The 26,770-nt window shown below is 39.7% G+C and overlaps 1 protein-coding gene across 1 annotated transcript; it reads left to right on the forward strand.

The window, feature by feature from the left end:
* The first annotated feature begins 10,137 nt into the window (after positions 1-10,137).
* Positions 10,138-22,071, forward strand: LOC5573373 (peroxisomal membrane protein PEX16). The gene is made up of 4 exons (XM_021857301.1): positions 10,138-10,556; positions 10,619-10,874; positions 21,105-21,485; positions 21,544-22,071. The coding sequence occupies exons 1-4, from the start codon at positions 10,427-10,429 to the stop codon at positions 21,791-21,793; spliced, it is 1,017 nt and encodes a 338-aa protein (XP_021712993.1). The 5' UTR covers positions 10,138-10,426; the 3' UTR covers positions 21,794-22,071.
* Positions 22,072-26,770: the final 4,699 nt, after the last annotated feature.

Genomic DNA, 26,770 nt, shown 5'->3' on the forward strand with positions numbered 1-26,770 from the left:
CGTCTTGGCTGGTTTTGGCTTGAAGCTTGCATTCGGATCCGCTTGTATTCCGCTCGTTTTTCACAGGTGCGATCGGTCGCTCGATGGTAACCGCCACAATTGGCACACTTGTAGTCAACCACCTCTTCGATGGGGCAGTCCCTGGTCTCGTGTTGCTGAGTGCAGACACCACACCTCGGCGTCACATTGCAATTTCTTGCTCCGTGACCGAAATGCAGGCAGCGCATACACTGAGTAACGTCTCGATTCGCTCCACGGTATGCCTCCCAGGTGATGATGACGTCGTTGACTGCTCTAGCTGCCTTCAGAGCTCCAAGAGTCACTGTTCCTTTCTTGAAGTGCACGAGGTACAGGGCATCTCGATACACTCTCTTCCTGTCGTGGCGATTCATTGGAAATACCGCTAATGGCTTGAGTTTGTAGCGGTTTTCCAATTCCATCTTGATGGCCTCTGGTTCCATGTCACAGAGACCACGGATGACAGCCTTGAATGGTTTTTCCGAAGGCATGTCGAAGCTGAAGAATTCGGCTTTGCTCCTCACCAGGTAAGCCTTGGCTTTTTGGTAGTCTTCCTTGCAGTTGAGGATCACTTTGACTCCAATGCGACATAGCTTGTACATCGCACTGATGTTGAGCGCCTTCATGGTGGCTTGCAGTTTGCTGAGGCCGACGGACTTTACCATCAGCGGAGGGATTTTTCCAGGCGGATCGCACTGCTGTTGTTGTTGCTGCTGCTCATCCGGCACGTCGCCAAAGTCGCCTAAGTCGCTATCGTTGACAGCCGTTCCTCCAGTGCTGTACCGATTTCGCGACAGGATTATCTCCTGAAGAGAGATTTCGTCAACTTGACGCTTCTTCCTCGTGTTGGACTGCTCCGGTGTGCTGGCCGTGATGTCGGCCGGCTTTCCGTTCCGAACCTTTCGCTTGCGTCCCATACTGGGTTGCAAGCCGCGAACTAACTACGATATTAAACCGCGCTCTCGAAAAACGTCCGATACCCTCAAGGGGTGAAAGTAAACTGATGATGATGAAGATGATTGATGATCGCCCTAGCAGGTAGACTATATTTATATTTGCGTATTACGCAACGAATGCGTACGATGACGATCGTTTCCATGTTGGGCGGGGCTACCGTTGCAAGTGCTTCTTCTTCAGTTTGCTGCGCTGCGGACTGAACACCTACTACTTGAAATTCTCATGGTTATTTTTTTTAGAAATTCTTTCAAGATTTACCGTTTCTAGCCATTTTCTATCGCTTTTTCAAAATCGTTCTTATGATGCGGCTTTCTTCAAAGATCTCATTCACCTTCCAAGTATATTAGAAAAATATAGCCTCAAAATGACCCTAATGATTTCCCTAGATATTTCTCTAAAAGTTCTTCAATCATTCCTCCATGTTATTTCTTAAGGAACCCTGCTATAGGTTATTTCTGGAGTTGCTCAAAAAATCGTTCAATAGTCACTCCAAGAAATCCTTCAGCAAAACCTCTCTGCATTATTATTCGCTGGATTATTCGATATATTTCGTTATAGTTCTGGAGCTTCTTCAGGGGTTTCTGCGATGATTTCTCCAGAAGTTCTTAAAAGGTAATCTTTGGATATTTTCTGCATAAGTTTCCTGTCAGAATTTTTCAATATTTTTCTTGAACTACTTCAGTGATTGAATCGGGATTTTGTTGAATATTTTAACAATAATTCCTACAAAGCTTCATGTATTTTTTTCAAAGATTTCTTTTAAAAAATTCTTTCATCATTTCCTTAGAGATTTCTCTAAATACCTGCGAAGATTTGTCTACATAATCATTGGCTGATTTCTCCAGGTTCTAAAATTCTTTAAAAGTATCTTTCTAGGAATTAATGCCAGAGATTGTTGAGTGAATTTTCCAAACAAAAATTTCAATAAATTTCTCCAATAATGTTTGCAAGGATCCATGGAAGAATACCTCAAATATATTTTACAGATATTCCAGGGAAAACTTCAGGAATCTCCTAAAACAATCAATGTTCCTTTGATTTTTGTCAAGAATATATGCATAAGTTAGTGAGCTGCTGCCCTCTCTTCAAAAATATGTCATACCAACAATATTCATGAAAACTTCTCTAGAAAAATATTTTACTAGCAATTTTCCAAACATTTTATCAGGATTTGATACAGTAGTTTGTTCGGCTGAAAATATCAGAAACCCTCAAAAATTAGGAGTTCTTACACGGATTTTTTTCGGGGAGGTAATTTTTTTCATTTTTTGCGGTACGTAGTAAATGGACGCTGCCTAGAATTGTTACATTATGAAAAAAATACAAAACAACAAAAACAAAATATTATACCAAACAATATAATCATGAATCGGTATCAATTAAATAACGATATCAACTTGCTACTAAAACACTACATGTGTTTGACATGCTTTCTTCATGATGTTGAAATTTGCCCGAGTAATGTAAATAGCTTTGCAAGCAATTATGAAAGAAATTTATACATTATTTCTGTTCCGAGAAAATAAAATACCGACAATACCCGAAGCAGTGATTACTGATTGTAGACTACTATGAACGATTCTATAGATATGGATATCAGATACGGTAATTTAAAAAGAAACGCGTAAAGTCTGGTAAACTTCTACAAAAGCACAAACAAAATTTTGACCGAAATAAATTATTTTTCTGCAACTTTGTTAACAAAAGTTTGAATAATCAGGTTGGATAATGTATCTTAGTAACATCAACGTGGATATTATCTATTATACGAAGTAAAACCATCATAGTGTTGAAACTTTTTTTTTCATAAAAACTTCCAATCTTTGAATTCTTACCAACATGGTCGAAAATCTTCCTGACCTCTATTTTGATCATATTACGACGCTCATTTTAAACCAACAACTAGCGGCGGCGGTAACGCGCAGATAGAGTATCCAATATATATTGGACCCCTTGGGCCATTTTTCTACAAATTTCCCAGTTTAAATCGAAAGTTCAACTCAATTCGCAGGTCATATGGAAATACAGGAGTATTTCGCACTTACATCAACCGTTTGTACATAGAAAACTCTTTATTTTATCTGAAATTAATTCAATTCAATCGGTATTCATGCAACCCTTTACAACAGGTTACACCCATAAATTGAAGCTATCAGATTTTTTTTCAAATGTAAACAAAAACTTTTTTCTTATTTCTGGACTAGAAGCGTAGAACTTCTTCGATATTTTATTGTCAATCGATTGATTAGACTATGGCCAAGCATATTATACAACCAGTATCGTGGACTTGTTCGCCAATTGATAATATATGCCGGAGGTCCAAAATATATACCTTGAGGATCCAAAAGGTATTGGTGTGTCCAAAATAACGAAAAACAATGCTTCACAATTCAATCATTTTCGACGTATTTTGGTTTACACATGACCCTGTGAGCATTTTTTATCTCGTAGAGGAAGTTTTTATCTACATTTTGACATGTTCTTTGACTTGGTTACGCTGTGAAATTAATTAATTGGGCCAAACCACCCAAACCACTTCCTTAGGGGGTTAAAAATACGACCATTACCCTAATATGCGTGCAATTCAAAGGTAACGTCAAAATTCAAGTAGGCTTGGATTTTTTTCGTTCTTCAAGGAACATTCAAATTTGCTAAATCTGAAACAGTTTATGATTTTTATTATCACTGCGATGGTATATTGACATTTTCAGAGAATCGCATCCTGTGGATTTTTCTTGCAGAGCAAAATAAGATTGTAAGGCAGATATGGGAAACGGAATTTCAAACTTTTTTTTTTTTATTGTTCTTGTACGCATACGGTTTCATAATTTATATTTTGACTTTTTATGTTCAATTTTCTCCAAGCCGATGTACGTTGCCGCCGCCGAAAATTGTCAACGGCGTGACGCCGCTGCCGACTTAAAAATATTTCGGTGCACATGTCTAGGGCAAATACAAATTCATTTTGTTTCTGATAACGGAGGAGCTTTTCATCGAAAACACCAATGAAGTGTGAATTAATTGCCCAAGTTTAGTGTTTATGCACCTGGCTTTACACTCAATTGGAACTTAACATTCATCTGTAGCCAAGGTACTAGTAAAATAATAAGTTTGCTTCACAATATAACATTAAGATTAAATTATCGATGTAGGTACGATAGGCAAACAGTTTCAACACTAAATAAATCGTACTCGCTCTTCTTGCGTGTGTAGTTAACGTGAGATGGATGGATATGGGTTATGAAAGGGGTCCGCGTGGTCTGTAGGGATTTGAATTCTAAACTTGTAACCAACTCAGTTATTGGGTCACCAAGTGGCTCGGTAGCTTAGTTGGTAAAGCGCTCGTCTAGCATACAAGAGTCCTCAACTCAATTGGGACTTTACATTCATCTGTAGCCAAGGTAGTAGCAAAATAATAAGTTTGCTTCACAATATAACATTAAGATTGAATTATCGACAGTTTTCAAAATTAACATATGGGTCCTTTCACAAAATTTCATAACGCTGCAGGGGGTGGGTGGGTGTTTTCGTGATGTCGTGATTTAAAAAGCGTGGGTGGGTGTCGAATATTGCCATTTTCAGCGTTATGAAACTTGTGAATAAACCCTATTTTTGGTTCTCACAATTTACAATAGACCATTTCCGTAAAAAAATATTATTTGCTCATAAGCTTTCTATTAATTTACTGGACAAACTTTCCCAAGGAACCCATATGTTTTGTAGCCTCTAACTATTGAAAAACAATGAAAAACTGGCGGCACAGTAGTTTACCCCACGGTCCCCTACAATTTATATCTCTCCGACGTTTTTGGGAACCCCTTTTTCCCCTATGATATTATCTCCACGTTGTGGTGAATTTTGATCAGCTGTTTCTCCGCGGTCTCCACTTTGTTGCTCTTCGGATTCGGATGCGTTTGTTCTGTTTTGGCATGGTGCATGGTGACGAAAAATTTGCTATCTCTGTTGCTCTCTCATCATGGCCAATTGACTGTCCTGCTCTTTAACATTTCCTGCAGGAATTGTTTACACTTTTATATGGAGTTGACATTCACTGCCGGAATCGTTGACTTTAGTTTTATTCGAAGTTTCGAGGTTATGTCAAGCGTGAAACGGTCTATCTTCTCCTTTGGTGCCACTTCTACACTGAGAAAAATCTACACGTCAAGGTCGTGTGTTTTACTTATAGATTTGCGCAATGAGGAAAACCACATGATTTGAGTGTAGTAGCCATTTGGATTTCATCATTGATTTCACGGTATAATAAGATGTGTATCAACATTAGGTTGTCATGTGAAACAAACATGAATTTCCAAATATTAAATCATGAAAACCAACTGATTTGCTTATTGAATTCGAAATGTAGTAGCTTTAGATAGTCATGTGTGATAGAACATAAATGTCAAGGGACTGAAAGAAGAAATTTGGTAGAAAAACTTTTGCTCCCCAATATATGGATCCGAGGCTTGTCGCCAGCTCTCTAGATTTTTTTTTCAAACCCGTGAGCCAGCAACAAGCGGAGCGCCGCAAATCCATAATTTGGGAAGCCAGGGATAAGCATATTCCATTTTTTCGAAACTGAAAGCCAGGAAAATCTGTTAGTGGAATCCGATTTTTCTACTAAACTATGCATTATAATAAATGTTTTCTTATAGAAAGGTGGAACTCTCGTACATCGGTCAACTCCACTAATAAAAGAAAAATCGAATTCACAAATTTTCATCTAACACTTTCAGCTTCAAAATTTGCTTCTTCTCTTTGGAAGCATGATGATGACTGTCGTTCGACACGAGGTCCAACCGCAATTCAGTTAATTATGCATCCCATGGGTTGATCACAAACAATTTAGAAGCTTTGAACATGGAAATCGATAGCATAGCTCATGGATTTCATCATAACAATCTCATTGCGCAAATCAATGAATCGACCAACTTGAACATGATGATTATGACACAAGATAACCATGAACAAAACACACTGAATCCGTGTTGGAGTGATGATCTATGCGTCCATAGGTTGACACATACGAATCTGAAGAGAAAGCTTCGGGAACTTATGTGGAAAAAATATGGAATCCCTGTTGTCGGTTGATGAATCAATCCATGAAGCAAAATACAGGAATTTAATGTGTAACACACACGAAGTTTGCAAGAAAATCATAGCAAATCGATATGGACGTTCATGAATCGATCCATAATTTTAAACACACAGATCGAGCGTGTGGATTTTTATCAGTGTATGGTGGCAGGAATTCCCACATCCATCCCAGGACACCACTTTGGTGCTGGTCGTCAAAATATCTATATTTACAGGTTCCACCATATAGGAAACATAGTTTAATTGCGTGCGAATGGCGAATACATATTTTCCCGTATTTGTTTTTTACAAGACTCCCCCAAAACATTTGCCATCACCGAAGTTCAACTAATTTGAAGGGGGAAGAGAACCATCCACAACCATCATAACGATCCTCCATATCCTTCGCATGAAGCTACTGGTTCTCCGGTTGAATAGTTCTCAAAAAGGGTCCTGTTCTCTCGGTTTTGTAATCAGATGAAAACTGACGACGAAAATACCACTGCGTGGAAGCAAATCATTCGCTCTCTACTGAAAAACTGGAGGAGTTCCTGTGCCGAGGTTGCAGGAGCTCCTCATTTGCCATATTCGAATTAGGTCCACCTTACATGGGTATCGATTATCGAGGAATTATTAGAATATGCTGCAGCGCAGTAAAATCTGCGTGGCTATTTTTCGCCGATCGCAAAACCGAAAGAGAACAGGATCCTTGTCGAGGAATATCGCGGAGCACCACAGCAGCTTCAGCCAAGGAAATGAAGGCGATGTATAGGATTCCGTACTGGGGTGTTTTCATGATTCCGGTAGCGGTCCGTATTCCGTTTTGGGGTGTTCTTATATGATTTCGGTAACGGTTTGAGGTTATAAATCGAAAATTGCTGCTCATTTTTTCAATGTCGAGTTTGTTTTGTTGTGTGCTGGAATTTGACATTTCATCATGTCTACAAACATTCAACGCAAGGGTGTTATAGAACATTGTGGAAAAATCTCCACTCTGTATGCCCATAGGGTTGAAACAACTGTGCCGCACGACGATTTTAAGCTCAAAATGTGATGAATTTTATGTTTTTAAAAAAATGTAAGAAAACCAGGACTGCATATAAATAAAATCTAAAAGCGTCAATAATCATTAAAAACAATCTTCTATAGAAGAAAAATATAAAAAGTGGGAGTAAGGTTTGACGGAAATGGTCTATTTTAACAAAATTGCGCTTTTGCATACATTTTGAGACTCTAAAACTCATTCACAAAACGAACGTAAAATTTTTTCATCGATTGGAAGCTCTGACATCATTCACAATCATATTGCAATTGGGTCCTAAAATGTTTAATGAATTCTTGTTTTTATTTAATAATACGAAAGAGCATGTTCTTGCAACTACTTTAGCAAGTTTTCCAGCTCAAATAACGGCTATAACATTTTTAAACTTCAATTTTAAAAATGGTTCCAAATATGAACCTTGACACTTGTGATCATGTTTGACATTCACTTTTTCGACAAAAATTCCACAGGGCTTATAGTTTTAACACTGGGGTAGTTCCTATCTGACATATCGGAAGGGACACGGAAAACAAAATATACCCAAAATTTGAGTTTAAACCAAGGGGTGTGACAAAATCTCAAAAATCATAAAAAAATGTTATTTTGTACTTAAACCAATGAAAACCATTTAAAAATTGAGTAAACATATGTTTCTGTCCTAAACCTTAGCGTTGGATACTAAAATTGGGACAGGGCTTTAGGACCCTATTGAATTATAAGCTACAAAGATAAAAATCGATTTTTTCCAAGAATCTTCAAAATTCCTCTTTTTTTAAATTTAAATCTGCACATAAATCTTAAAAAAAAATCACTAGCAAAATCATTTTGGACATCATTTCTTCATTTTATAAATACAAATACATGAGTTTCCGATGTTTTTAATTTTTTCTACAAAACCAAGACATGAAGCTTCCAAATAATGTAAAATTTATGCCGCTGGTTTTACCTTTCGATTTTTTACGAATATTTGTTATAAAGTATGCAGTTATTGGTACATCGATACTATTCAAGACAAGTTTATTGATAGGATGGTAACATGGGTTTATAGACCCCCTCAAACTATGATAAAAAGCGTATGAAAAGTGATAAAGTTCGATATTCGCCTTTTCACGTACATTTTCTAGCATGGGTGGAAGTGACGGCTCTTTACTGCTACCCCAACGTGTCGCTAGTTCTAAAAAGTAAACAATCATACAAAATTCCGACCAAACAATGGTGAAGGCGTAATCAATTTTCTAGAAAACATCCATTTTGGGAATTAAGTCAAATTTGCTGATTAAATTGCCAACAGCGCACTGCAGTAGCAAGTAACAAATAACTGCTTGCAAAAATATCTTTCAAGCGCATTGATTACCTGTAGTTTTGCGAAATATATTTTTTACTTTTCCGCGTTAAGCCTTAAAACTGGTTCTGGACTTTGGTTGGCGGCTTTTCAATTTTACTCCCATTTGACAGCCGCCCTCCACCCTTGGTTTCCAGGAGTTTCTCGCAAACCATTAAACTGTTAGAAAAGGGCAGACAGAACATAATCACAACCCTACTATTAAAGTTTAGTTATTCTGATACAAGGTTCCAAATGAATGATGAATAATAATTACCACAAACCTGTAACGAAATGTAAAAAGGGTTCAGTTTCACCATCGGTGGATTAAGTCAGGTTTTCCATTTTGAAATTGGACAAATGGTGCTGTGAGAATCATAATTCTGCAGCTTAATGTGCATCATAATTCTGCAGCTTAATGTGCAGAAATAAAAATATTCACAGAATTACTAAAGTTTATGCAATGAAAATAGTCATTTCTATCTGCCTCTCTTTCATCCTGCTGTGAATTTTTACACTAATTGTCATTTCAACTGGGTTGAAGCTTAGCGATGCTTCAACCCAGGCGAATTGACAAATAGGAATAAAATTCCCGGCAGGATGAAAGAGAGGCAGATAGAAAATAGTCATAAATTACTAAAATTTAGTCATTCTGTGACTATCCGTGTTTCTGAGTGTGTAAACTACATTAAATAGTACACATACACGGATAAATAATTTCATACTAAAATGCTTAAAAGTTATACTAAAACCATATTCGGTCTATTCACCCCTTGGAATGCATATAATTGCTTTATACTTTCATAAGTATAATCGGCGTTTAAGATGCATAATGCTTAATGACGCTTAAATGATTATGATCCCGTTACGGTTTTGTTTACTTATCAGACTCAAATCAGAACAAAGGAAGAATCGAAATTAAGTTAATGAAACAAATAGATGAAAAGACATTTATTTTTATAAATATTCTGCTGAACATCCAACTTTACACATTCCCTGTAACGCGGCGTTCTAATATGAAGTTCCACACGCGAAGATTATGACCTTGTTAGATTGTTCGATTGTGGTGCCGTTCCCAGTGGCTACAACCAACAGGTCTCCATAATTTCACATTTTTCCGCTTGTGAGGAACCTTCCTTTGGAATCGCTGACTGGTATCGGTCCACATCAGGTGAAATCTAAGGTCTATCAAGGAATTTGATGAAAAAGATAGCTATAATTTCAATTGTTCGGCATCATGGTGGATGGAGTGGAAACTTACTTTCAAATAGCTGAAATTGGTCCTCTTTTTCACTCCTTCCTTGACTTCTTCTTACAGACGATGAAGTTTTCCCAGTTAACTTTCATAGTAACACGAAAGCTGAAAGTTCTACCAGTTTTCATTATGAAAAATCACAAGAAACTAGCAAAAACTTTATTTTTTCTAAAAACGTGTGTTATCCTGCAACAGAATCTTTTAAAAATATCACCAAGTCCAAGGTATAACACAAGGTAGCTAAAAAATCATTGAAATTTATATTTTTCGAAAATGCATGCTAAAGTATAAAATAATAAGCTTTGACATGCTTAATATCCAAAAAAGTGAGATATGTAATAATTGTTATTCTAATTAGCATTTCCAAAGTTCTCCGTGTACTATTTCAATTAGTGATGCTCATTGCCATCAACTCACCCCTCGTTTACTCCAACATCTAACGCACCCTACCAAGGGACAAAACGGTAAAGTGCGTAAAAGTAGTAAAATTTCATTCATCTGTCACTACGTTGGTTCGTGTTTTGCTTTCTTTTGCTTTTTCGGTGACAATTCCAGCCAGCCATTAGACATCATTATTTACCTTTTTGTCGCTCGGATGTTTCGATTCGTCGTCGATCATACATAATAGTAGCAATTAATGCCATTCAACCTTTGATCTCTACGAAGAAGTGTGACTGGATATCGATTGAAAAAAGGTGTCCCGAAATCAATGAGCACAGGATTGAGTAAGATAGTTTAGAGAGATTGGTGCTAATCAAGAATGGAATCTGTTACGCCATGGATCGAACTACGCAACTTGTACGGCAAATATGTCAAGTGGGTTTCAAGCAATCCCTCCGCATTGGGGGATGTGGAAATGACCGTCAAATGGTTGTCCTACTTCATAGCCGGTAAGCGGATATAGCATCCGACTTTCATTCAAAAGTCTAAAACGTGTGTATTTTTGTTTCAGGAAAAATTAACAATTCACCGGCAGTTTCGGAGCTGGTGTACTCTTTGTCCAATCTGCTAGTTTTCTTCAATGACCGAATCATCGAGAAGTCAAACGGTGTTGCTGTCCAGCAGTCGGAAACTAGTCCATTGGCACGGCAGATCAAAATCGTCCTAACGACGTTGGATTACTGCGAAGTGTTCATCGAGTTGTCGGCCCAAAAGATATGGGGTTCACGAGGAAGGTGGTTTCTTATCGTCGTCGTGCAGACCATCAAGTAAGTTGCAAATAATTTCTGCTAACGGAAGCATAGAGACTACCTAAAGCATGAAACAGTACTTTTCAGTGCTAGCTTCTTATACCTATTGATCCCTTTTTTACTCCTTGATTTTTTATGCTAGCTTCACCCAGAGGAGAACTCTACTTTTAGTTTTCCTAGATAGAACTTTGTTTATAAACGGAAAGACTTCCGGTTTGTTGCAGTCTCCGCTGGAGACTGTTCAAACCTAAATTTGCTTGCTGTCGATTCCGGACAATCATACAGCAGATTGGGTCAAAAATCAGTTCCCTTGATTAACACTATGGGGAGCAGCTGACCTAGTAGTAGTGGACGAAGATAAAATCCCACGTCTCTAAGAGCTGGTCACCTTTCTCACGTGGAGTGCCAAGTACAGCAATGAAATGATATTATCACTAATTGGTGTTCAGACAGACCGTACTAGATGATATTTTCGCGTTCTAAAGATACGTTAGCGATCAAGGCTCCGTCATCGTAATCATCGTCATCATCGAAACTTCAAAAGCAGTTTTTCTGTTCATAACTAAAAAATATTAGATGAAAATGTGTTCACTGTGTTTCGGTTGGAGAATGGAATACAGTGAACACATTTTCCTGTAAATTTTCTTTCTTTTGAACGAAAAAACTGCTCTAGATGGCTATCAGCTAAACCATTGAACAACAAACTCCAAAATTATTGATTATATGCTAGGTTATCACTCAGTTATGAGAAATACAATAATGTGTATTCATACTAAAATAGATTTGTAAGTATTGATATGAATATTGATTTTGTAATTGCATTTTGAAAACCTGTTGTAAAACAGAATATAGCAATTTTGAAAAATGATTTTCAATTCCGTACACATTCTAGAAGTGTATCGAAGAAATAATAATTGTTTTCTGGCTTTTCTACATGTGAAGTTTAGCGCTTTTGACATTCTCGCGGGTAATTTGAATTAGACTTGAATGAATAGACGTCAATCAATAAACTTAATCAATCAAAGTCTTAGTGATTCAAAATTTTATACCATTTACAGTGCTGTTCTTGACGATTAATATTCCTATTGCATTGCATGCCCGAGGGTATAATCTTCTAAAACAACGAAAATTTAGAGCACTTGTAGACACTAGTGTGGAATGATGTACGGAAATGTAGGAATGTAGGAAATATTCAATATTTAAAAAATGGACTTGAGCACAAATCAACCAATACTTAAGCCATATTTTGCCCACATTTACTTCAAATGTGCTGCAAAACACGTTGATTTTACCATTTTACCATGATTGTGCTTTTCAAATCAACATTGAACGCGAAAATTGCTAATTATGTTCAAAAATATGACATCATGTATTTTTAAATCATATATTTTTAAAATTCGTCCGTGGTTTAAATATGTGTTATTCCACGCAAATGATGCTCAATGAAACAATTTTCTTTCTTCTAATTCAGCACCTTAAAAAATATGTTTGTACATTGTTTGATACAGGAAGGTATCCGGTGTGTATTGAAAAATGGTCAAATTTTCAAAGTCGTTTATCTCAAAACGTCGATTTTCGAGTTATCCAGTTGTAGCATTGAGGTGAAGATAAATCGAAGCCAAATCTCAAATTTTCAAGAGCACAAATCTGGATAACCGAATCTCCGTTTGAGCTAAAAACTTTATCGATTGCTCAGCTGGTAGTGGTGATCAATCGATTAAGTTTTCAGCTTAAACGGATGCTTGGTTCTCCAGATTTGTGCTTTTGAAAATTTGAGGTTTGACTTTGATTCATCTTCACCTTAAGGGGACGATTTATAGGTTCTCTTTTGATTGCCAAGGGATCTTCTGCCATTTCTGGCTCTTCCTCCACGTACTCTTCACACTCATCGAATTCTTAGTCGTTAGGCTCTTCGCACTCTTCACCTGGTACAGGGTCAGTTGCCGTGTCGATGTGAATGAAATACCATCCTCTTCATTCTAGATTCCCTTTTCGCCAGATGAATCCTTGGCTTCGTTCATTTCGAGAAACCGGACATCACGGCTTATGGTGACCTTCAGCGTTGCCAGATCGAAGAAATGATAGGCTTTGTGTTGGTCCGAATAGCCGACGAACACTAGCTGCTGTGCTTTACTTTCGAACCTTCCGCGTTTCACCGCTGGGATATGAACCCAAGCTTCGCTGCCGCAAACCCGCAAGTGGTCCAACTTCGACTTCCTACCATGCCACTTTTCGTAAGGAGTAGCATCGACCGATTTCGATGGCAGCCTGTTCTGCAGGTAAGCAGCGGTAAGGACTGCCTCAGCCCAGAACCTATGGTCCAGGTTTGCATCCAGAAGCATCGCTGTTGCTATTTCCTGTAGATAATGGTTGCGCCGCACGGCGACGCTGTTCTGCTGAGGTGTGTATGCCGTAGTATATTGTATCTTTATTCCCTCAGCAGCGAAAAAGTTCTACACTCTCTCATTAGCGTACTCGCCGCCACCGATCTTACTGTACGCGGCTTTCCGCCAAACAAGTTTTCTACATACCTGACGTAGCCGATCGGCTGCCTCAGATTTCTTGCTATGCAAGTACACGACGGTGTACTGGCTGTAATCGGCGATAACCGTTATGTACAAAATTTTTTGCAATTTCTCATCGTAATAGGCTGTTTCTCATCACGCCAATCTGTCATGAAACTGCCTACTTTCCTGCACTGAAGTATGCAGTGCAAGAATAGTCATTATACAACTGAATCCAGTGCTATAATGATTCATTAGGCAACGCTTTCTCATTACGCAACTGTTTTGAGTTGCGTAATGAATCATAACACAACATTTTTTAGAATTTGTAGAATAATGGTGAATGCATCCAAATATAACTTCTGATACCCTCAAGTGGTTTATTAAATTGCAAAAAATGTTGTACGTATCTCGATGCAGAACTCGATTTTTACAGCACTCGTCGTAATTATCCTAAATTTACGACTCGTGCTGTAAAAATCATCATTCTGCAACTTGTTCCGTAAACTAAAATTTCTGAAATGTTGCTGCAAATTAAATGCAATATGTTGTTAACAAAATGTTAATACGAGCTTATGTTAGTTTTTCATTCACATTCTGCAACGGCAGTTGTTGATAACAAAATTGATTTTTTTGTGTTATTTTTTTTTTATTTTATCTTTATTAAGGAGACTTTCAGCCAGTGGCTGGTTCGTCTCCGTGAAAAAAGAGGGCGTTACATTGGCCCTCCTGGGCAGTAATACTTATACAGAGTAATGTGTTAAGTTAACATTTTTGGTTAAAGAAAGACAATCATTCGTAATATAAGAGCTATTTCCGTTGGATAGTCTAGGTGGGGGTGCGTGATCTGTTCCAGGCTGTATTCTAGGGTGGTTCTATTAAACGAATTCGTTGTCAAGTTTCGAAGCGTGGTCAAGTTGAATTATTCTGTCGGGGAGGATGGCTAGATGTTGTGGTATAGTTCGATGTCTTTTAAATAATTCATAAGTCGTGTGATGTTGTCAGGGTCGTTGTTGAGAGCACAGCGGATACTGTCAGGAATGTCATGCAGCATGCGAGCAGCCTGATGTTGAGGACAATTAATGATGAAGTGTTCCACCGAGTATAATACATTGCAAGCGGGACAGATTCTTCGGAAAGGTCCCTCACCTCCCATATTGTGAGAAGCCTTTGTGTGACCCGTGCGAAGTCTGGACATAATTTTTTGCTCGAGATGGTTTTTGGGGTCAACCCATCGTGTGATATCATATTTAATTTTTCGTAAGAAAAGGTTACGTGTGTTCAGCCACTTAAGCGCCCAGGAGTCCCTAATGGTCGTAGTGCTCCAACGTTTCAAATCTTGGCCAGGAATTTCCTTTGTGTAGAAAGTTGAATGCAGTGGCGATTCCCTAACCTCAAATCTACCTGTTCCACGAATAGAAGTTCTTGAATTTCAGTAACAAATTTGCATGTAATGAAAAGATATTTGTTAGAAAGGATGATTTCAATAATTAACTTTTTGATTTATAATCTAAATTTGCCGAAATAGTCATTTTCAGATTCGTAGAACAGGTAGAAAGTGAGGTTACGAGTCGCCACTGGTTGAATGTCTACCGTGAGCTGCTAAACGGTCAGCCTCTTCGTTGCCACGGATCCCGCAGTGTCCAGGTATCCAAGCAAATACTGTACCCGGATGCGCCTTAAGCTGGATTGCTTGGATCCATGGATGGCGAGTCACTTCCGACGATAACGCTGCGACACGGTGTACTATATTGAGAAGGTGATATATTCCGAAATCTGACAGCTACTTGACGACGTCATTCCTATCCACCTCGAACAAATTTGCGAAAAAAAAAGATCTAGTGAGCCGGAAGGTATATGGTACGATAGGAGTGACGTCACATGTTTACAATCAAACTTGATATTTACATCAGTAAAGAGCCTGCCTTGTTATTTTTTATGTCGTGACGCTGCGAGAACACTGGCTGAGTCTGTCAGTATCAGGACTGAAGACGAACCAGCCAAGGGCTGAAAGTCTCTCAAATAAAGAAAAAAAAAAGTATCAGGACTGGCTTCGGTGACGGCATTGTAGAGGCGATAAGGATGGCTGCTGCTTCTGCAGCCATCCTTATCGCAGGGATCTGGAAGGCGGAGAAAACGGCTGATTTCAGGGTCGGTAACGCCGATACCAACTCCGTCCTGGGCCTTGGAGCCATCTGTATACCGATGTGTATAGTCGGCATATTTCGTTCGAAGTAGCTCGGCGACAGATCTAGTCAACGCAGGGGAGTTGTCTCCCGCCCGGAAGGCATTCTTTATCGATGTTTCAATGTTCATACGGGGCGAGTCCCAACTCCTGGCTCCATTCCAGTGGACCTCGGCCACAGGGGGGAGCACTTGGTTGACGTGTCCATGCAGGAGCCGGTTCGCCTCATCAAGGAGAAGGACTCCGCCGGTACAAGGTGTTGTCTTCTCTAGGAAACTGATTGCTCTTTTGCATACAGTCTCTGTGATGAGATGCGTGAACGGCAATCTACCGGTTTCTGCACAGACAGCGTCTGATGGCGTGGATGGCAGTAGACCGGAAGCGATTCGTATCGATTGATGATAAACAGGAGCGAGTGATGTGACCATTGCGTCGGTTGTTGTACAGCTAAGTTCTATACCGTAGAGTAGTCTGCTATCAATGATTGCTGCTGCTACACGAAGGCGGACGTCACGGTTGCTGGTGTTATGGCGTCTGGATAATGTACGAAGAAGGTTTAGGCGAGTTTGACAATTCCGTTTAACTTCATTGAAGTGTTCGACGAAGGTCAGATGCCTGTCCAAGTGAATACCAAGTACTCGAACGGATTTTTTTAATGGTATTGGTTGACCGTTGGCAGTGACTAGAGAACAAATGGGACGATGGCGGGATGTACAGAAGTGCATTATGGCACTTTTTTCAGCTGATAACTCGAATCCTACTTCATTGCCCCACTTGGCGACGGCGTTCACTGATGCCTGGAGTTTCCGGCGGAGCGCTTTTTCGGTGGACCCAATAACCACAAGCATTATGTCGTCCGCATAAACGAAAATAAAGATCTCTTTCGGAAGACTACTGAAGACCCCGTTCATGGCAATTAGGAAGATAGTGACGGCAATAACCGAGCCTTGCGGTATGCCGTCTCTTCTGAAAAAGTATTTGAGCGGTGATTCCCAATGCAAACTTGGAAAGTTCTGTTACGCAGAAAATTTCTCAGGAAGTGAAGGACGTGTCCTGTCAGACCCCATTTGGAAAGCTGGTTAATGACGCCTGGTGTCCAGGCCCGATTGTAGGCTTTCGCCAAGTCTAGTGTAGCCAGTTCAACGTGTTGCTCCTGTGCTTTAGCATCGTGGAGTACTTGTCCAAGAGTTGCAAAGTATGTCCCCGTTCCGTGACCGGAACGAAACGCGTGCTGTCGGTGGTCGAGATGACCATTAGACTCAAGAAAGTGAACCAGGCATGTTGGCGAAATCGGACGAAAATCTGTAGGTGCTTTGTTAACAGAACCGTGTTTAGGAATAGGAATAACGAGGCTATGATTCCACTCTTTCGGTATGTTTAGCAGTCGTAACAGGGCTGCTTTGCCAACGGGAGGGAGATGCTTCAATATTGGGTAACCTATCTCATCGACTCCGGCAGATTTACCGTTAGACTTGGCTAAGGCCAGTTCTAGTTCGATAAGACGGAAGGGTTCGTTGATTGGTTGGTGAGTTTTGTCTTCTGGAATGATCATTTTTTCGAGGCTGCTAGCATCGTTTCGTCGCTTGAAGGTGTTGCTGTATTTCTCAAATGCCGAAAGAGAGGCGAAATATTATCCCAGGGCCTGAGCAATTGTACTTGGATCCCTGGTAAGGACGCCGTCTTGGTGAATGGCGATACCATGAGCCTTCCGTTTTCCGCTAAGAGAATTTACTTTACTCCATAGCTCGGTCGAGGATTGGCTGGAGTTTATACTGTCCAGGAAGCTTTCCCAGCATTGATTTTTTGCGTCACGTATGATTTGTCGGCATTCATTCCGTTTTGCTCTGTAGAGGGCCATGGCCGCATCTTTGTCTGGGTGACAATTAGGGAGTCGCTTTATCAATCGTAGGGCCTTTCTCCTGGCTTTTATTGCTTTTTTCGTTTCTGGTGACCACCATGCGAGAGCCTTACGGCCAGGTTTGGGACTGGTTTTCGGTATAGATGCAGCGACTGCCTGGTGGATGGTACTCAGAAAGGTAGAAAGGTTGTCGGGTTCGGATGAAACCAGTGACTCGTCGATCATTGCTTGTAAGGATGCCCAGTATGCTTGATTGTAAATCCATCGAGGGTGGCGCGATGTTTCTGGAGGTCGTTGGTTGATAGATATCGAGATGGGGTGATGGTCGCTTCCAAGGGGGTCTGCACCGACACTCCAGAGCAATCTGTTGACGATGCTGGAGCTAGCAAAGGATACGTCGACGGTTGATTCACGTTGACCGCTGGTGAAAGTAATGGGCCCATCGTTAAGTGAAATCAAGTCCATTACCTCTGCAAGTTCCATCAAGATGGAACCTCGAGCATTAACCCTAGCACTTCCCCATGTGGTATGGTGCCCGTTAACGTCGCCAAGGATCAATTTTGCACCTTGTATGGGTTCTAGTGCACGGAGTAGTCGGTTTTTGAGGTCCTGTATTTTACCACATGGCAGATACATACTGACTATCGATACAGGGAATGGATAATCGAGTTTGACAGCGACAATGGGAAGGTCGGTATCTAGTTGTAACTGGGAGAAAGTGACCGATTCTAGTACCCCGATCGCTACAGAATGGTATACATTTGCATTGCTTTTGTATATCCATTTGTACCTTCCTCTCAACATTCGATTCATTCTGTTCACAGTGGTGCGATGAGCTTCTTGTAAGGCTATTACGACAGGCAGGTTGTCGTGGATCAGGCATTCTAGGTCACTTATGTTGTTGTGAAATCCGTTTATATTCCACTGCAGCACGAAATTGGTTTGCTTTATCGTATCGATGACGGCCGTAGACGTACCAGGGTTGGTAAACGATCTAGAGAAAGTTGGTGGTGCAGAGGCAGAGGAACTGGATTCAATGGGTACCGCAGCAGGGCCGTACCGGAGAGCCTGGATGCGATCATAATCTGCCACGCTGCAGCTGTTTGCATGACCTAGCTGAGCATCCGCATTGCTCTTCGAAGTCTCGTTTAGATATCTTGCTTTGATCCGTGCAGAGCGTCTTGGTTGGGAAGTCTTGGTTTCTATCGTGTTTTTTCCCGACTCGCAGACGTTGCAGATCCCAACAGAGCCTCACTGGGGGAAGGCATTGTTGATGGGCCTTCCCACAGCAAAGATGTTGGAACTGCTTGAAAAAAGGTGGCATTTGGACGTGGGATTTTGGAAACATCGTCTTCTTCTGTTGTATCGTTGATGGAAGTGGTTGAACTTGTGATAGACACTCCAGTAGTCTCCTTTTTCTTGGTGGACTGACCACTTTCTATGGGTTTAGGGCCCATGACTGGTATAACACATGTAATTTCCCTGTTGTAGAGTGCTTTAGCGAGGAGTACTGGATGAATTTCTAGGAATCTGACATGTCATCGTCTCCACTTGAAGTGGAGATGTTAACGTTGGGAATGAGGTCACAGTTAGGAGTATAGACCTTATTTTTTGGCTGGCCGGATGATTCATCAGAGTCTGTGACTGCACGATCTCTTTTGGGGGTTCGCTCTACCGAAGTTGGCTCTGAGGGAATTGGGCTGGTGTCGCTTTCATACATGGGAGTCAACTGAGATTCTTTCACCTTCTGTTTCCTATTCTTATTCTTTTTCGAGTTTGTAGGCGCTATATCGATCTGGTTTTGGGCTTGCGAATGAGCTGCAGGGTTGTCGGTAGATTGTTGAGCAACGTTTGAGGAGTGTTGGACGTGGGATTGGGAGCGTTTTTGGAAGAGTCTTTGGAAGGTGTAGACCTCTCTTTCTTTCTGTTTCAGTTGGAGTTCAAGGTCGTTGACCTTAGTTACTAGGTCCTCAATTGTGCCGTGTTTCCGGACAATTTCCATGCGGGAACCGCTCTGCAGGGCTGCTTCCAGGATCTGTATTCTTTCATCCTTCTTTCTCATTTCACTGGTCAGGAGATCTACTTTTTGCAGAAGCTCCGCAATCATGCCGTTGTTGCCCGGGTGGATGTTGCCATTTAGGGTTACTTCAAGAGATTCGATTCGCTTATTCTTCGCTTCCGTTTCCTGAAGGAGTTTGTCAACTTTAGAGGACAGGTCGGCGATTTGCTGATCCTTGCTAGCTAGGCTTGTTCAAATAGCCTTCGGGCTGCTGGGTACGAAATGCCTTGATTAACACGAATCTTTTGGATTTCGTTTTCATTGCCGTAGACAGGGCATTTTCGGCTGGCCAGAGAGTGGCTATGTCTGTCGCACCGCTTGCAATATACCTCCGCTTGACAGGGATTCTCCTTATCAATCGTGTGGTCTTTTGAGCAAGTGCCACAGGTTGCATGTGATTGTTGGCAACGCTGTCCAAACCCCCAGCAATTGGTGCAGGAAAATAGGGGCGTGTCTTACACCGGATGTAGCCGAAGTCTATGTGCGCCGGGATAACGGTTCCTGCGATTGTTAGGATCAGAGTAGACGTATTAACGTTATCTTTTCCTACGCGCTTGGTTATGCGTCGGAATCCTCGTACCCCTTGATCGAATAGTTGCTCCTCAAGAATCTTGTCGGCGAGAACCTTCAGAACGTAACTTATTCCTTCCTTGCCTTCGGGAAAAGCGCCGTCGATTTTCGTGCCTACGCATTTTTTGATTGTTTTCCGCATAACGAAAGGGTTGCATGGCAGTACTCCTACAACTGCTTGCATTCGGAGCACTTGAATGGGGCTCTGCACAAAAAACATTCGATCTCTTTCACTCCTCTGCATAATTAGTAAACAACAAGGCCAGTAAACTTCAAAATCCCATGCAAAATCAAAACAGTGCAGAGCCCCATAGACCCTCTTGTTCCTTCCTTGTCAAGGTATCCTGGCAACAACGCTCCAGCAAATTCACCGTCGAAAAAATTGGATGAGCAGCCGCCTCCTTGATCCCCAATAGGGGGAAAAGGGTCCGGGGCCCACTCCATGTCGGCGAACCAGATAAAACCGCTTTAGAAACGCTGGTTTAAGTACACACACTTGCACACGAAACGAAACGAGAAGAAGAAATGCTGATTCGGATTCACATGAACGGTAAATAAAAGCTTTTCCGGTTCACACTTCCACGATCACAATAGTGTCTCTTCTGGACCACTGTGCTGCAGCCCGTTGCTGCTGCTAATTGAGGTTAGATGCACTTTTTCCGACGTCAGCTCCTGAAAAGTTCCCGCCGGGGTTGGTAAGAATGCAAAAACCGTGCCAATAGACGTCCGGGGACACGTAATGTACCGATAGACACCAGAGATACTGGCGAGATACCCGAAAAAATGGCTTTGGAGACGCAGACAGACGCGCGCGGAGCGAAACAAAAGGCTTCTGTTTGCTGCGAGAGCAAGCTGTCGACTGTTGTGTTAATTAAGTTTTACCAAATAATTATGAAAATGTTACCTAACACAAAACACTCAAGCAGAAATTTCCAGATTTGTGCTCTTGAAAATTCGAGGTTTGGATTCGATTCATCTTCACTTTAATACAATGTTTCAAATGATAATATAAAAAAATAGTGGTTAAGCTATAAGGATTTTTAATTGACATAAATCTTTTTCTATTTTTTAGATGCATAGGTCGCGTGATTCTCACCATGTTCTGCCAAAATAACAACATCATTCAAAACCCGCCGATCCCTGTCCTCGATAGGAAAAACCTAGTCGAGACTGCTAGACCGGATAACAGTACCTTCCAAGAGCTGACTGATACCGTTGTGTTGAAGCGGTCCGGTCGGGTACTGCGAAAAGTCGAAGGAGCACCACCAATCGTGGCCAGGACTTTCAAACCACTGAAACATGAACCTGTGGTGATTCGGTATGGCGGAAGATTTATTCGAACGGCGGAATTGATGTACATATTGAAGCCATTGATACACTTGGCTTGCGTTCGTCGGTACGGATTTAAAAGCTGGAAGTCTTACTTGGTACCGATGGCTATCGATGTAGCGAGGTGAGTTTGTTCAATTATGTGTAATGGAAATTGTTTTATATCACTGTCAATTTTCTAGCTTACGCATTTACTACAAAAACCGTGAGGATCTATCCAAAGAGCAGAAGCAGGAATTATCCCGGCGGTGCGTATCGATGCTGCTCTATTTGATGCGCTCCCCATTCTATGATAAATATAGCAAGCAACGGATTGCCTCACTGCTGACTGGTATTGGAAATAAGGTTCCACTGACGGGCACCATCACCAACCTGATTCTGTCCTACATTCCACACTGGCAGGAGACCTACTTCTACATGTGGTCAACCTAAAAATAATAGGTTTTCAACCTATTTTTTGTAATACCTTTCAATTAATGCGTATTTACATAGTCTAAGGAACATAGCGGTGATTGACAATTTTATCGACTTAGAAGTAAGAACGAGAAACTGCGGGTGAAGTGATAGCGTGGAAAGCCGGATTGATTTTTTCGGCAAAACATGCTGGTTGGAGGATGGTTTAGTTGAAAGTAATGTATATAGGCTGCTAACGAGCTGTTGCGGTATGAGATTTCGGAGAATAAAACACTATAGAGCAAATGGGAAAAATACTTATGGTGGTTTTCATCTTTTTAATATTTGCGGTAATAATATGATCTTTTACGAAATAGCAAAAATAAGTTGGATAACGACTCGTGCTGTAATAATCATCATTCTGCACTTGTTGTATAAACTGCTATAACATTAGCAATTTTTGAAAGCATGGTAGAATACCGGATCCTTTTCTTGACTCTTTTGATTCACTTCGACAGTGGGGTTTTTTGAAAGCTAGGGTGCAGAGCTACTTGGGCACTTTTATGATTCACTTTGGCATGAGGGGTTTTCTCTACCGAAATTTCTTAAACTTTGCAATACGAACAACTTCAATACGACTTCAATACTGAGCTCATATTTAACTATAACATGCGTCGTATTGAAGTGCTCCTTGTTTCAGACAATTCGGTTGACATAAACCCCCCATGCCAAAGTGAATCATGGAAGTGCCCAAGTAGCGCTACATCCTATTTTTCTAAACCGAGTAATGAATATTTCGAAAATCGGTATTAACAATTTAAGTTACAAATACAGTGTTGGAAATAGAAAAGGAAAGAAAAGCCGATTTTCATACAAAATTTTCATGTTTGGAGGCCTGTACTGCCCATAACTGCATGTTTGTCACATTCGACATTTTTGACAATTTCGAGTTAATACCGGGGAGAGTCATCAAATGATAAATACTTTCGATCAACTTACTGAAATCTGTGAGATTGTTCTAGAAAATTCTATAATAATATCAAGTTGTTTTGTCACATTGACAATTGTAACCGCATAACAGTCACATTGAGATTATACATAAGCCTCTTAATGCAGTAACAACGAAATTTATTTCAGAATTATTTTCTGACTATTCATCCAATATACGATATGAGTTGTACAAAATTTCAGCCTCAAATAAGCAGTTTTGAATTATGAGTGATTTTTTGAAATTGTAGTTTCCTCCCATACTGCAATAAAATGATAACTTGGTAAGGTACCGTGGGGTAAGTGGATACAGAAAAATCAATAGTCAACTTCATTGTTATGTACAGCTAACGTTAATACAGTGATACCTCCATGAGTCGATGTTCCATGACTCGATATCGACTCATGGAACTATACTAGAAACAAAATTTCATGGTTACTATGATGGTCCCTTCAAACAGGTTTCCAAAGGATTGCTGTTCTATGATTCAATATTTCCGTGAGTCGATGGTCCCTTCAATATCGACTCAGGGTGGTTTCACTGTAATGTTAATCAATCTTTTTCTGTGAATGAGAAGTGAGGGACTAATATACTTCAAATCACCATTTATTTTGATTTTTTTGATTGTTATGTAAAAAAAATTAGAGTAATTTGGAGAAAAATCATCCATTTAATACTCATAAGTTGTACAGAAGTATTGTAGGATTATTCCTAACGATGTTTTTGAAAAAAAATCATAATTTAAAAATATTAGTTACATTTACTTTTGATTAACATACTGAAATCTTTTTATTCTATTTATTAATTTAGTTGTCCATCTGTCTAGAACAATTAATATGGTCAAATAAGGTTCCTTAATATGCTTTCAATTGAAAAAATTGTATAGTTTGCCTTTTTTGCAATTAAACAAAAGATATACCACAAAAAGTTTTGTTTGAATTTTGCAATATTCATTCTTTTATATTTTTTTATACCAGAAAGATTGATATACCTTTTAGGTGGATTAATTCAAATTTTCTATGGCCTCTTTGACAAATTTAAGCTAGGAATGGACAAAGTTAAAGGAAAACAACACTGGCGGATATTGAAACTTATTTAATTTCTTGTAAGGGGTCATGCACAAATTACGTCACGCTCCAAGGGGGGGGGGGAGGGGGTCAAGCCAAGCGTGACAAGCCTTACAAAATTTTTAAAGGGTTCATACAAAAAACGTGACAAAGGGGGGGGGGATCGAAAAAGTCGAAATTTAGCGTGACATAATTTGTGTATCATCCCTAAGTAGTCTGCCAACAAATGATAATAATACTTGATCCACTTACCCCACCCCATGAAGAACCACCTAACGTGTGTGTGTGTTTCGATTCTGTACATGTCGCGTAGATTGCTCGATCGATTATATATCGCAAAAATAACTGTCAAAAAGTTGTTGAAAATAAGTAATGAACTTATAAGCTAAGAAGAATTTTAAGCCGCTCCTGAATTCACTATTTACAAAGGCTTGTGCAAAGTTATTAGAGGCTTAACCCCTATACCGGCAGCTTCATTTTTTACCGCAAAATTCAAATTCAAATCGTTATAACTTTTTTGTTTTTCAATATTTTTGCACCATTTTTTCACAAGCTCTCAAAAAACTTTTCTAGTTTTAGGATCTGTGTCGATATTGATCATTGATCCTCTGGTTTTGAAGATATTCCAAAACTCCTTGGGGGACCGACCCGTAACTAGAACCCCCCGTCAATTTCTCAGGCTGCAGAATTTTAATCGTATTCGGATATTCACTCTTCGGAACAATACTTTATTGAGAGTATGTTGTGAAAAAATGAAGCAATTTGGTGCAGCCGTCTTTAAGTAATAGTCATTTAGGTTTCTTGAACCACGCTGGCCAAATAAAGATCTTAAAAACTTCAAAAAACATCATATCGTAATTTTCAGATATCTCCAAGAATACTGAACCGATTTGTATGATTTTTTCAGAGAAGCTCCTTATTACCTGGCATTATATAGCCCACATTTTATTTTTTTTGATAAATTGATCAAAAAAAAAAATGGCCGCCAAAGACATTTTGTATGGAAAATGTCGGTCCCCCAGGGAACATCGGAATATCTTTAAAACCAGATGACCAATAACTAATATCGACACGGATTTCTAAACTAGAAGAGTTTTTTGAGAACTTTTGAAAGAATGGTGCAAAAATATTGAAAAACAAAAAAAGTTATAACGATTTGAATATTTATTTTGCGGTAAAAAATGAAGCTGCCGGTAGAGGGGTTAATTAGGTGTTTAATTTGTGGCTATCATCGAATCACCTATTGTGTTATCGTCCTCTCATAACAACTCTATCATGGGTCTTTCATATGGATGTGGCGAATGCTCTTTACCTATCGGCGGCGGTTTAGTTGAGCGTGTGGTTTGTGATGGATGCCGCAAAGAATACCACCTAAGCTGCACACACATAAACCCGTACCAGCTAAGAGTTTGTATGGAATTAAAAAATGCGATCTGGTTGTGTGACGATTGTCTGCTTACGTTCCGCAAACAACAGCTATCATCCAGCAATAAATCGAATGTGCAAGGAGATGATACAGAACATGGAAAGAAAATGGAACAAACCGTCAGTCAGCTGCAGTGTGAATTGACCACGCTGAAACAATACTTTGTCGATCTTCAGCTCACAATCAACAGTGGTTTCCAAACGACTGATAATAGTATCAACACCGCTATGATGCCTACTTCCACACCGCAAGCAACCTTCGACCACGGAAGAACATCGTCGCTGAATTCAAATGAGTCCTCTAATTTGCTAATGGGTTCAAACGCTGAAACTACGTCCCGTGGATGCCGCAAGTTTTGGATATTCTCCACAAATGTAGCAAAACATGTATCCGTCGATGCCATGCGCGAAATGGTTACAAACTCCTTGGATATTCATGATCCTCCCGATGTCGTCAAGCTGGTCCCACGCTGGGGCAATTATGAAAACTTAAAATACATATTCTTCAAGGTTAGCGTCGATTGGAAGCACAAGGAAAAAGCCGTGTTGGAGTCAACATGGTCTGCGGGATTGCTGTTCCGACAATTTGCACACCGCGAATCTTACTACTGGGAGCCCTAAATTTCTTATTTCATGTTTTATTTAAATAGCGATTAGAAAGTTCAAGTTTTTTCTTATAATGTGTTAAATTTTAATTGTGTTCAATGTCCATGCTTTCTTTTTACATTGTGTTGGATATTAGTTGATAAGAAATTAAGATCATTGGGGCTAAATTAAGCCTGTTGGTCGTGAATAAATAAATAAATAAATAAATAAATAAAAGTAGGGGTAAGTGTACCATGTCCAATATATCTGTATTTATTTATAAAAAAATCACATATTTTTCATCGATATTCATTAAATTAGAACTGAAATGCTCACTATGTTTTGAAAAAACTAATAGTATTCGATTTTAGACTGAGATACAATGGATTTTTGATTGGTAGAAAACAATTTTGAAACTAATTGATTTTTGCTGCTAACAAGTTTGCTTGTGTTGGTGTATGTGTAGTACCAGTTTTGCAATTGTATTGTAATGGTGCGAAAACATTCAACATATTCAGGTATTTATGCTTAATATGGACAAATGATCCACTTACCCCACTGATACACTTCCCCCACTGTACCTTATCAATGCCTACTTTTGTCGAATGTTACAAATATGCAGTTATGGGCAGTGTAGCTCTGTGTGTAATGATCCGAATGGCATGGAATTTTGGTGGCGAACTAAATATAACGTTATTACGGATTTTAACATTTTTTCACGTGTCAAGTTTTAGACGGTTTCAAAATGTAAATAAATAAGTAAATGGAAATCGGCATTTGTTTACTTTTTTATTTCCAATACTGTAGCTACTAACTATTTATGTGAGTATTTCAAATTTTAAAAATCGGTTATAATCTAATAAGGCAAAAGCATTATTTTTTTACCCAAAAAAATTCAGTGCCTTTTTAGGAGACGGGGTTGGTGATCCAATGACTACCGCTTCTGTTTTA

The sequence above is a fragment of the Aedes aegypti genome, chromosome 1 (genome assembly GCF_002204515.2).
Source record: "Aedes aegypti strain LVP_AGWG chromosome 1, AaegL5.0 Primary Assembly, whole genome shotgun sequence".
In the NCBI taxonomy this organism is placed as follows: Eukaryota; Metazoa; Arthropoda; class Insecta; order Diptera; family Culicidae; genus Aedes; species Aedes aegypti.